General features: G+C 38.5%; 1 protein-coding gene across 1 annotated transcript in view; it reads right to left on the reverse strand.

Annotated features, from left to right (window-relative positions):
• Nucleotides 1-14,095, reverse strand: part of dacha (dachshund a) — an 853,183-nt gene that overhangs the window by 191,057 nt on the left and 648,031 nt on the right. The window contains exon 5 of the mRNA XM_039765764.1: nt 3,791-3,926. Coding sequence (XP_039621698.1) covers nt 3,791-3,926 — 136 coding nt within the window. The remainder of the gene's footprint in view (nt 1-3,790; nt 3,927-14,095) is intronic.

The raw sequence follows: 14,095 nt of genomic DNA on the forward strand, positions 1-14,095 counted from the left end.
AGGAAGGCCTAAGCGAAAGTTTATGGATGTGGTGAGAGAGGACATGCAGGTGATGGGTGTAACAGAACAAGATACAGAGGACAGAAAGATGTGGAAGAAGATGATCCACTGTGGCAACCCCAAACAGGAGAAGCCGAAAGAAGAAGATCTAATCTAATGTAAGATTTCCAACAATGAGGCTAAATTAGACCTCCTGTCTAGCGATGTCCAACATATTATTAAATATAGGCACCAGTAATTTGAGATATTAAAGAAGACCTTCATGTCCTGAAGTTAAACTCATGAAAGGTAAAAGGAAATGTTATGTGTGTCTGCCCCCTTACCAAGATCATATAGAGGTGGTGTGGTCCACAGTAGATTGCACTACCTTCACTCTTGGTTAGAGATCTGATATGCAAATACAAATATAGTCTTTGTTAATAATTCAAATAACTTTTGGTAAAGGCCAGGGGTCTCATTTACCTGTATAAAACTTGCTTATGTGCATAAGCCATTTCCTATATAAAAATCTGCATTTTTAAAACACAAACTTGGCTTAAAGTTATGGCATGTGTCAACCATCAATAAGATCTACTCAGACATTTTTGGTGTTGGTATATAGCAACTCCAAGTGGAAGAAGTATAAAATGAACAGAATATCTCACTTCATTGCACATTTCACTGGCATGTCAATCACATTCAGATGTTCTTAAACTAATTATATAACAGATTAATTACATTGTCTCTCAGTGTTGGTAGTAACACCTATATGTAATGGTACTTGCTTTAGTATTTTGTTTAGAAATTGGGTATGCTGTGTGTTGTACAACATAAAAGGCAATAGTAGAATTAGCACTTTTGGAGGATATCGCAAATGACAGGCATAACACACATGCGTTTAGGGGACAACTTGAGGGATCATTCAATTGTAATTTTACACTGTGCAATGGTGGGACATTGTATCTCATGATCTATCCTCTTCATCCCTCTGCAGAATGGAAGATTGATAGCTGAAAGACATCTGACATCACTTCTGGTTTCAGACCTCCTGGACCCACCCCTTCCGCTTGCTCACCTTCATAACTGGCTCCACTGCCAACTGGATGGAAGTCGAAAGAAGACTACTAACTGAAAAGAAGCTCCACTTGAACAGTACGTTTTGTTTTTTTATCTCTTTTTCCATCAATTATATGGGGTTACCTGTGGGACTACAACTCTTTACAGTCTCTTTTTGTGTTTTATTTCATACAGGCGAAAGCAAGTTTTAAGAGATTTTTTAGTTCATGATGATGTCTGGCTTATAAGCTGATTTAGACTTCCTAGAGCTGTCCTCTTGGAAGTTGCATGTTTAATTGTAGACAACATTACAGAGACCATCATGCAGAAATCATGTGATTCTTACTGGTATTAACAAGCATAGGGTATTTAGGGACATGCCATGTCATGCTCTCTGAATAGGATGTTATAATTGTGTATATAATATAAAAGTGCATTCTTACCATCAGGGTGAACAAGTCGAAATCAATAGGCAGTTTGAAGCGATTGCTGATTTTTCCTAATGTAACTAGTGCAATTTTCTGCACACATGTTGCAATAAAGGTACCATGTAACCAGAAAGCACTTTCATTCAAATAATTTGTAATTAATATATGATGGTCAAACTAATACTGTTGCGCAGCTCAACCCTAAATTCTTTAATTTTATGAAATAGTAGTGAGGGAAGCAGACTTCAGCATCATGCTCTGCGTGACCCTTTTCTTCTTGGTGTATAATCCTAATTGAAAGGATTGTAATAGTTTAGTACATTTTACAGACAACTTCTATAATTTTTCTTTCAGATTATAATTAGTACATCACTAGAGAGGAGGTATAATGAAAAGCACTCCTTCACAGATTATAGTGTTTGTGTTTGGACTTGTGGGGTGGCACACTGATGCCACTGCTGTACAGCGCCACGTAGGTTTGTCTCATTACGACAGCTTGTGTAGTACCACACAGCATAGTTCTGAAACATGGACAGCCTTGAGACAGCAATACAATGGTAAATCAACACATCTGGATGCTGTATATTGAATATCAATGTGACCTCATTTAAAACCGCTTGCCAATAGTTTTAATGGAGCAATGGAGTGGTGCTCAACGAGTGTCCGCTGTGAAAGCCTTTTATAAGAATGGTGATAGTGTGACTGCTGCGCAAAGGGAATTTCGGTGTCATTACCAGTTATGACATCATGATTGTGTCCCATCTGCTCATGCGATTACAACATTTGAAGAAACAGGTTCAGCCTTAAAAAAGAAGTACCCAGGTGGAGCCACTTCACATACTGCCTGACAATCGATGGAAGCTATTTGACGATTGTTTGGTAGGCACGTCATTTCACACAATGGTGGCATTCCAAGACCTCTGAGATCACCAGATCTCACTGTTTGCGATTTTTTTCTGTAGGGACATCTTAAAAATCAAGTGTACTGCACACGTCCTGCAATCATTGCTGAACTAAAAAGGAGGATTGAAGAGGAAATTGCTGCCATTCCTCTTGACATGTTACATCGAGCAATGCAGAATTTCCACAACAGGCTATCAGAATGTGTACGGAGAAATAGACAACACCTTTATGATGTTTTTTTCAAAACAAAATGAATATTGAATGAATACTGATTACCATCTTTAATTGCATATCCTATACAATACACTTTATCATTAAATGTATTTTGTAATGTGTTTATTTGTGCATTGAACATCAATTGAAAATTCTCCTTATCTTTCCTGACTGATTCTTCTCTAGTTTTGCATTTTGCTATTGTCCTTGTCACTCCTGGTAGCAAGAGCCGATTCTGGTTGCGCAGGTAGTCCACCTCCTCCAGGATGACACATCCTTATGTCACAAGAAGGTTTGCCATGTCTCCCAGCACAGTCTCAAGAGTATACAGGAGATACCAGGAGACAGGCCGGATTAGGACTGGATTAAAATTTTAATTTACAATAAAACTGAGATTGTACAGGTACTTTAAAAATAAAGCAGTTACGATTAACACAAAATGCAATGAAAAAATATTTTGCTAAGTTTGACAATGTATTATTTTTCCTATAACTATGAGCCAGTTATAATAACCTCAGCTGCATATTGCTGCTGCTTCCCCTGACCATACCACACAGTTTTCATTACAATGTAAGCCAGGGAATCAAAATGTAAATACTTCTTCCTCTCTAACACAGTATATCCTGTCACCCTGGATGTAGGCTGTAGCTAACCTCCTACCTGTCCATTGTTTCTTGTAATTTATTAAATGTTCAACACAGTCAAGTTTTCAGGCAATTTATAACACTGTTCTTTTGCAAACATTGCTGAAAAAACTGTTATGCAGAATCATAGGTTTCATATTACCATTTAATTGACTTAATGTATCAAAACAATGCATCTTTGAATTTTTAGTGACAGTACCGAGCACCCCCATGACACTGTGTTCGGATTCAGCAGGTTGGAGAATGGATGGATGGAGTACCGAGCACCCTGTAAAAGTCAGTATGTGTTGTATTTAAATGGAACTTTGCCCATTTGGTAATAATGTATATGAGAAATCAAATTAAGCATTAAGTGCCTCAACAATAGCACTTTCTATGGTTAAAATCACATCTTCAAAGTCACCTACCAGACCAAGCAAGTTAATAACTCTCATGATTTTAATTTCAACTTTTACTAAACCCATAAAGTACCTTACACTGTATAACAAATAAAATTAGCATAAATGCTATTTGGTCCCAGGACAAAAGGTGAAACTGCAGATTTAGTGGTTAGGGATGGAGACCTACCAAACCGTTCAGATGTGCTGTCATGTGGTGATGGAGAGCTGGACACACTGCTACTCTGGTGAGATGAGGCCTGGCTTGCAGGGCGTTGATTATCTTCCAAAGAAGGAGCTGGTGATGGGCTGTCCTGGACTCTTTCCTGTAGAAATGCAAAATTTTTCAACTGGATTACAAATTCTTGAAAAGAAGTAGAGAGTCACTATCCCCTTTTTAAAGATTTACTTTGTCCAAAAGCACAAGAAAAAAAGGTTATTCCTTTGAACATCCTGGTGATAAAGAAAACAAATTGTTTAAATAAAAAGTAGAATAACTGGGGTGGATAAGAGAATATTCCCCATAAGTAATATTTGGTGAAAGCACCTTTTGCATGACAAACATTCAGAAAATGTTAAATGGTTTTTCCTTTGATACCCTGACTAGGCTTCTCAAGGACACTCACCTTTCTCTCCTTCTGCCATTATATGTTTACTGTGACAATGTTGAGTTGAATGTTTAATCACCTTCTCATTTTGAAGTTCCTGGCTGAGGGCTGTTGACTTTTTTCAAAAATTTACCTTCATTTTGCTCCATCCATCTTCCCATTTTTCCTGCCTAATGCTCTAGTCAATGCTGAAAAGAAGCAATCCCATAACATGATGCTGCCACCACCATATTTTACTGCAGGAGTTGTGTTCTGGTTTTCATCAGATGGGGCAGTTCATATTTCAGTCTCATCTGACCGAAATACTTCACACCACTTGAGTACATATTCATTAAGATGTTTTTAGGAAAAGATAAATAAGACTTAATGTGGCTGTTTTTATTTATTTTAAACAAATATTTATTTGTTTGTCTGTTGGTGTGTTTGTTTCAAAGAATTGTTTTTTTTTTCTTGCCGTGCTCCCATACAGGCTGCATAACATTTTTATATGAACAATATGCCATTGCCATTAATGCCTGTAGATCCTTCAAAATTGCCATCATCCTCTTCATAGACAAAATGATCTTTTTTTCTTGATCAGACAACCTTGTTTGAACTAGACAAGGTCTGTGTGGTGAAATCTCAAGTGCAATGGAAAAACCTAGTAACTGCCATTGTTTTTAATTTGAGTATTTCTTTTTTTTTAGTTTTTGGAGTTATTAGGTCTTTCCTGATGTTATAAGGTAGTGGTGTTGATGGCCAAATATGTCTTCATTCCGGTCATAGCACAATGGAAGAAGCTAGTATGTACACAGTATTTTACATACTGCAAGACAAAAACCTAGCAAATCCACTGACCAATGAGAAAATGAGAGGGTTACGATCACGTGAATTAAATTCAGCGACTGCATGATTTAAATTGCAGGTGTTTTCATGATAAAAAATAATATTGTGTATACGAAACGCAGGAAACATTAAATCTAGAGATTGTTAATTATAGGGGTGACATGATTTTTTTCAATTTCCTGAAAACTTGAAAGATATGACATATTTGTTTTTTCCATTGTTGTCAAGAAATACGTGTTCTACTTTTTAACGATAGTCTTGACTACAGTCTATGAGAAAAATAAGGCATTTGAAGTCTTCTTATGTCCATTCTGACTAACAGCTTTCCACAATTTTATTTTGAAGTTCTTTTTTTTTTCTTTTTTCTTTTCAAAAATTCTATCCACCCATGATGGATTATTTGCTTTGGAATGTACTTCCTAGCAGTTGAATAGTGGAATCATCCTGAAATAGCTGTTCTTATTGTTAAGTAATGAAAACTGGATTAGTTTTCTTTATTGACATCTACAACTTCATTGAATTTTTGGTGCAGAAACATGTAGTAAAGACAAAGAATACACAAATTACTAAATACAGCAATTATAAACAAATCATCAGAAACCCAAATTAGAGGTCTCTAGGGTCATAAGTGGGTACGATGTGAACAGAGAGAGAGGCAAGAGATTATAGGTAACAAGTTCATTGTGTTGCAGTTTACTCCTCAAATATCCATCCCCATATCTGAGTATACGAGAAAGTCTAGGGGAGACCATTCCTGATTTTTATATAAAAAAAGAAACAACTTGAATCAGTTGTTGATATTAGCTGCAATGGCATCACATTTGTCTTGAAGATGCAAATTTAAGTCAATGCTTCTGGCTACAGAGTCAGCAATAATTGACGAGTATGAAAATGTGTGCTAACAAAGACAGAATGTCACACAATGCAGATAACAACTGCTTTGGAACAGTATAGTAAGCAATGTACAGCAATTGACACACCTTACAGAGGAGTATAGACTGTTTGGTCCACTGGATAATGCACCTGTATTTCCTTTTGAAAATTATTTTGGATGAAAAAAACTACTGTTACGCGAGCTTCATATGCCTTTAACAAAAAGGTTGAAAAGATTGTATGAAATGCCAAACACACAGTTAGCCCAAGTTCACTAGGAGTGCATCTTAAGTAAGCAACATGTTGATGGACCATTGCCCCATCATTTCAGTCAAAGCATACAATACAGAAAAGTAGTTACTGAAAACTATACACTTTCCGTTGCTAAAGGAGATAATTGGGAGAAGACAGCAGAAGGTTTTGCTATTGAACGAAGCACATCAAACTAGATGGAGAGATATTTGTGCTATTTCAGAAATGCAAACATCAGGAGTCATACTTCTCTTATTCTTTATTTTACCATACATAGATTGCTATAAAATATGGAAAATGCATGACAGGCTAGGTGTAGCCAAACTCCCACACATTCAACATAAGTGTGCCCTTTTTCCTGACAATGTTGGCTTCATTGCCATGCCAATTATTCATATGAAATAATGAAAGAACTAGGTTGTCAAAAATGAGTGGAGCAAAACATTTTGTTCTGTGAAAAGAGACAAACTTCAGTTACACAAAATGTAAAAAATTACTACAATGTGTGAAAGGCGCTATATAGCGCCTGACCCAACACAGATTGGATGCGGGAGGCACATGTAAAATAAAAGGACTTTTATTTCTGTTCAGCTGGAGGGCACGTCTTCCCTGTAATCCCCCCCAGCCAAAACACAGTCCCAAGCACCAGTAACCACCAGTACAGCACAATCACTTTTCTCTTCCTTGGCACCACCACTCCTCCCTAGCAACCTTGTACTCCTCCACCCGACTCTGGCCGATGAGTGGTGGTTGCTGGCTCCCTTTTATAGGTCACCTGGAAGTGCTCCAGGTGTTTGATCACCAAGATCTGGCAGCACTTCTAGGTGTGATGAATCTGTTGCCCACACGGGCTCAGGAGTCCTAAACACACCACCCCCTGGCGGTACCTGCGGGACCCAACAGGGCTGCTCCCAACTCCAATTCCCAGGAAGCCCTGTGGAAAACCGAAGCACTACACCAGCCCAGGGGGGCGGCCATCTAGCGTTCAGGGGGAGGTATTTCACTGTCCAGGGCTGCTCCCCCTGAATACAGGATGCAGGGGCGTCCCGGCTGGGCATGGACGCCAGGCGCCTGTCACAAATGAAACAGTGGTGCATTGCTCAGCTTGAAAATGGGAGCACAGAGATAATCCCAAATATGTGGCTGTATGGACAAAAACTACTCTGGCCACTATATCCTGCAAAGGAGAAATTCAAAATACTTGCTGCTGACGCATGGACAACATATGAGCCTATAAGATGTCTTTTAAGTCATGGGTAAGTGTAGCTGTGTCAGTAGGTGGCGAACTTGGATGTACATACAGTATGTTTTCTAGATTGTCAAACCTCCCTTTCCTGATCCTCTTTTAGTGTTGAGTACCAAATGCTGTATGTGATTCCAGTTTCATTTTTCCTCTGCTTGCACACACATATGAGGAAGCTGAAAATAGCTTGAAAAGATACCTTCAGAAACACTGTGACACTAAAGATCTGCAATCAGATGCGGACATGTAGCAGCAGAGAAAAAGAATGCCTAGGTATTGTGATGTTGTCCTGATAAGTATATCAGCTTGTTTTTAAATGGTATAAACTGGTGAGTATTAATCATGTTTAGACTCAGCCACACTTCCGTCCAGATAGTGATTCAGGAGATGAGGCTGCTTGAATTCTTTACTCCAGGAATGATAAAGTACATTAATACACACAAGGCAGAAAGGAAAAAAACAAAGAATGGCTAAGGAACTCACTGCTACTTGCAACGATAATGCGTATGCCTTACTGGGCAGGTATGTTCAAACTATTAAACATTTGTCTTTTTTGACCTCCTTTCCTTTTTTTATTTTAGCTGACTTTCACCGCCCTCAGGAGCAGTACACCAGTCCTCACCCACCTTTGCAACAACACCCCAGCTTCTTCTTAACACTGCATCAGTGCGGCAACCCTCACCCACTTCTGCAGAAAAGCGCCAGACTGCAAACACCCCCTCAACAGCACAGCGACCTCTACAACAGGACAGCCACCACCTCCAGTTCAGCCTACCAGGATTCTTCCTTAATGGAGCAAGAAGGTTTGTCTATGTCTTATCCTCTACTGCTTTATTCTCTCTGTTTCATTGTGCAACTTCTACATGTACTCCTGAACCATCTTGTTTGCTATATTGGTGGCACCCTCTGTGCAGGGCTCCAGACTAACACTGTAATCGCATTATTGCAATGTTTAGAGAGAAGCCCTGTGATTAAGACAGGAATTTGTCTGATGTCAAACACCTTTACTAATATAGTCTTTGCTCCTTTTTTTTTCTCTTTTTCATAGCAGACACCAGATACACTGCAACTAATAAAAGTGCAAGAAGCCTGTCTTCACAAATGCAATTCACAATTAAAACACATTCAGTGACAATAATAACAATCTTTTTTTTCATCCAACTAACTGAAATGGCCACAGAGCTCAAGAAAGAGGCAATGGACCTCAGAGAAGAACTTCAAGGTTTTCTGAGGTCTTCCTCCTCCTCCACTTCCTCCATATAGACTGTGGCACCACGACCCATTGGATTACTTGCAAGTATTACACACGTGTGCATGGGAGGCAGCTAAAGGGCTTGAGTAAGAGCAGTTCCGAGTCATACCAGGATGTGGCAGAGTGCACTGACTATTTTTCTCCTTTTACTGCAGACCATTCACAGGAGATTACACCTGGTCCTCTTGACGTCACTTCTAGGACCGAGCCTCTCGAAGATGACCTTGCCGGCTCCAGTCCCTGTGATGTCACGTCCGGGCTCGAACCTATGGCTGAAGACCTTCATAAGCCCGACCCCTTTGATCTCACTTCCTGTCTTCCCTTTTAAAAGCCTCCACCTTTTCCCTATTCCCTCAGTTCTGTTTTGGACTCGGTTTTGTGCACAGCAGTGCTATCATTTACAATAAAATTTGCAGCCAGGAAACCAAATATACGGGTAGCTATCCCAAATCTTGCTATGGCTCTTTGTGGCTTTTGTGACACAAGATTTGAAGGAACTAGAGGAAACAGAAGAAAATCTTCAGCCAGCAGAGGCGAGAAAAGTAATGGTGAATAATAATAACTCTTGAATGACAATTAGTATGATTGAACTGAATATATTGTTTTGTCTAAAACCTAATACATGGTTTAAACCATAACTGTTTCTTTTTGGATAGAGCTTGGCAATAAATCAATTGTGCAAGAGTTCATTTGTACTCTCTAAGTTAATTTCTTCTCATTCCATCTGCATCTCACTAGGTTAACTGCTTTACAGTTATTGGTGGGGCATCATTGCAAGGCTGGGTCTGAGGCAAGCTTTCCTGTGCCCTGACAAATGAGCTGTCATCTGGATTAAATTGGGCTGGAAAACAATCAAGGATGGCAGCAAAAGGAAACGCATTTAAAGGCACAGCACTTCAAATATGCTTGTTTGGTGAGTGACTTGTATTTGAAATATTAATGACTGATAAAAACTTCATTTGGTTATTCCTAGATGACTTCTAATTTGGGTTAATGAAAGACTGAATGTATGCTGACATAGGCATACACTTTTATTCAGAACGAAATTATATCATTCCTCTGTTTGTTTTAGATGCCTTGAAACTGTGAATTGGGGAGGATAGTGTGTCTGAGTATGAAATGGCAAATGTTGTCAAAACTGGCTGCGCTATGCACCAGATTGGTTAGGTGGATCTGGTCATAAAATAAAAGAAATAACTGATCTATGATCTTGTGAAAATATGTAATTTCAATAAAAAGTCATGAAATTGCAGATGTGTATGTGTTTTTTTATATGGACAATATGTAGTAATAAATAAACCTGGCTGTTGATGAAGCTGGCTTACTAAAGTAATATAACTTTTACACAAGGTTGACAAATGGGTGAAGTAGTGCTTCACCTAATCCTAATCCTAAAATCCTAATTTTGGTTAGGATTTCAACTTTGTTTCAACATTAAATCAGGGTGCAAACTGATGATGGATCAACATTAGCCTTCAACATTGATTCAATGACTGCTTGCTATCTGGGGTTGTTTTTCTCTTCTCCTTCTGTACACTGTCTTGATGTAGACAGTGAAAAGTCCACCATGACTTCTATTGTGTATTCATATTTAACATTTTTACTTACTATGAGGTATACCTTGCATTTTCTTACACTAAATTTAATTTGCCACAAATATATCCAAGCCTATATTCCATTCAAATTGCTCAGTAAAGATTCATCTAATTCTAGATTATTTGCCATTCCACCTAGTTTGGAACCACCTACAAACTTAACTAGCAAATTATTTAAACTACTATCCAAATTATATACAGTGGTGTGAAAAACTATTTGCCCCCTTCCTGATTTCTTATTCTTTTGCATGTTTGTCACACAAAATGTTTCTGATCATCAAACACATTTAACCATTAGTCAAATATAACACAGTAAACACAAAATGCAGTTTTTAAACAATGGTTTTTATTATTTAGGGAGAAAAAAAAATCCAAACCTACATGGCCCTGTGTGAAAAAGTAATTGCCCCTGAACCTAATAACTGGTTGGGCCACCCTTAGCAGCAATAACTGCAATCAAGCGTTTGCGATAACTTGCAATGAGTCTTTTACAGCGCTCTGAAAGAATTTTGGCCCACTCATCTTTGCAGAATTGTTGTAATTCAGCTTTATTTGAGGGTTTTCTAGCATGAACCGCCTTTTTAAGGTCATGCCATAGCATCTCAATTGGATTCAGGTCAGGACTTTGACTAGGCCACTCCAAAGTCTTCATTTTGTTTTTCTTCAGCCATTCAGAGGTGGATTTGCTGGTGTGTTTTGGGTCATTGTCCTGTTGCAGCACCCAAGATCGCTTCAGCTTGAGTTGATGAACAGATGGCCGGACATTCTCCTTCAGGATTTTTTGGTAGACAGTAGAATTCATGGTTCCATCTATCACAGCAAGCCTTCCAGGTCCTGAAGCAGCAAAACAACCCCAGACCATCACACTACCACCACCATATTTTACTGCTGGTATGATGTTCTTTTTCTGAAATGCTGTGTTCCTTTTACGCCAGATGTAACGGGACATTTGCCTTCCAAAAAGTTCAACTTTTGTCTCATCAGTCCACAAGGTATTTTCCCAAAAGTCTTGGCAATCATTGAGATGTTTCTTAGCAAAATTGAGACGAGCCCTAATGTTCTTTTTGCTTAGCAGTGGTTTGCGTCTTGGAAATCTGCCATGCAGGCCGTTTTTGCCCAGTCTCTTTCTTATGGTGGAGTTGTGAACACTGACCTGAATTGAGGCAAGTGAGGCCTGCAGTTCTTTAGACGTTGTCCTGGGGTCTTTTGTGACCTCTCGGATGAGTCGTCTCTGCGCTCTTGGGGTCATTTTGGTCGGCCGGCCACTCCTGGGAAGGTTCACCACTGTTCCATGTTTTGCCATTTGTGGATAATGGCTCTCACTGTGGTTTGCTGGAGTCCCAAAGCTTTAGAAATGGCTTTATAACCTTTACCAGACTGATAGATCTCAATTACTTCTGTTCTCATTTGTTCCTGAATTTCTTTGGATCTTGGCATGATGTCTAGCTTTTGAGGTGCCTTTGGTCTGCTTCTCTGTGTCAGGCAGCTCCTATTTAAGTGATTTCTTGATTGAAACAGGTGTGGCAGTAATCAGGCCTGGGGGTGGCTACGGAAATTGAACTCAGGTGTGATACACCACAGTTAGGTTATTTTTTAACAAGGGGGCAATTACTTTTTCACACAGGGCCAGGTAGGTTTGGATTTTTTTTCTCCCTAAATAATAAAAACCATCATTTAAAACTGCATTTTGTGTTTACTTGTGTTATATTTGACTAATGGTTAAATGTGTTTGATGATCAGAAACATTTTGTGTGACAAACATGCAAAAGAATAAGAAATCAGGAAGGGGGCAAATAGTTTTTCACACCACTGTATATACAGTATATCAAGAAAACAGTGAGCCACCATTGACCCCCAATGGATACCTCTTTTAAAATCATGTGATTCTGAATAGCATCCCCATACCATGACCCTTTACTTCCTGTGCTTGAGCCAATTTTGAACCCATCTATACATAGTACCCCAAATTTCCACTCTTTTTAGTTTGATCCTTAGCCTCTCATGTGGAACCTTATCTAACATATTTATTATGCTATTTGTTTAACATTTGCACCTCACTGATCATATCCTTTTGTTGCTTCCTCATCAAAATTTAAAGAAACAAGAAGAAGGGACAAGCATGGCTAAACTGAGATGATGTGGTCTTATCATTAGAATGCCATTATGCAGACTTCCAGAGACAGCCCTGGAGATAAGATATAAGGTAAAAAAAGCCAAAAAAATTGCAAAAGTATGACGCTGATGGACTCTATGGGGCTGCTTTCCAGAAAAGAGGGATATAAAGAAAGCAGACAGAGGCAGTAGTAAAGAATAAAATCCAATAGTAAAGTTTATGTATCCTTGACATCAAGAGGTAAAGGAAGTAATGAACATAGACAGAAAACAATTGGATTAAGTAAGTATGTAATAGATGGCGTGAACTGAATGATATAAATTGCAAATGACTACAGGCAGGGAGAGAAGTAGTATTTTTTGATGGAGGATTTCATCAAATGGAAAAGGACAACATAGTTTAAATCAGCAAAGTGAAAGGGTAGAGGGGCACACATACATTAATGGTGTGGTGGCAATTTATCTAATGAGGGTCATACATGAATGCACCATGAAACAAATAGTTTCAAAACCTATAAAATTCAGAATTTGGCTGGTCAGGATCACTTGGAATAAAGACTGACAAGGGTCAGTGACTAAGCAGAACAAAGCACAGTACCACCAATCTTTATAAGCCAGTAGAAAAAAATATCTGCTGTCAGATGTAAAAAACTGAGTTGAGTGCTTTAAGATGCATTTTGGGCCATTCTAGAATAACCAATCTTTTTCTTAAAGTTAGCGGATGCAGATGCTGCTAAATATTAACTTTTTTAATAAGGTGTAAAATAAATATAAAGACTATAATACCCATAACAACCCTTCACATTTATACAAGTCTGGCTTAAAGGTATATACTGTATATCTGTATTATCTTAACAACAACATTTATTTATATAGCACATTTTCATACAACAAAATATAGCTCAAAGTGCTTTACATAATGAAGAATAGAAAAATAAAAGACACAGTAAGAAAATTAAATGAGTCAACATTAATTAACATAGAATAAGTAAGGTCCGATGGCCAGGGTGGACAGAAAAAACAAAAAAAAAAAAAAACTGGCTGGACGGCTGGAGAAAAAAAATAAAATCTGTAGGGATTCCAGACCATTAGACTGCCCAGTCCCCTCTAGGCATTCTACCTAACATAAATGAAACAGTCCTCTTTATATTTAGGGTTCTCGCGGAAGGACTTGATGATGGTGGTCACGTGGACGTCTGGCTTTTAGTCCATCATTGTTGGAGCATCATGATGCTTTGAGTAGGTGGTGGTGGCGCAGGCCGCCACCACAAAGAGACCGGAAAAAGAAACAGAAGAGAGAGTAGGGGTCAGTACGGATTTTAGAGCCACCATGAATAGTTATTATGAATTGAACATACAGAGTATCAGGATTAAGTTAAAGTGAAGTTATGAGAAGGCCATGTTAAAGTAATGTGTTTTCAGCAGTTTTTTAAAGTGCTCTACTGTATTTGCCTGGCGAATTCCTATTGGCAGGCTATTCCAGATTTTAGGTGCATAACAGCAGAAGGCCGCCTCACCACTTCTTTTAAGTTTTGCTCTTGGAATTGTAAGGAGACACTCATTTGAGTATCTGAGGTTACGATTTGGGATATAAGATGTCAGACATTCTGATATATAAGATGGAGCGAGATTATTTAAGGCTTTATAAACCATAAGCAGAATTTTAAAGTCAATTCTGAAAGACACAGGTAACCAGTGTAGTGACATCAAAACTGGAGAAATGTGTTCGGATTTT

The sequence above is a fragment of the Polypterus senegalus genome, chromosome 10 (assembly GCF_016835505.1).
Source record: "Polypterus senegalus isolate Bchr_013 chromosome 10, ASM1683550v1, whole genome shotgun sequence".
In the NCBI taxonomy this organism is placed as follows: Eukaryota; Metazoa; Chordata; class Cladistia; order Polypteriformes; family Polypteridae; genus Polypterus; species Polypterus senegalus.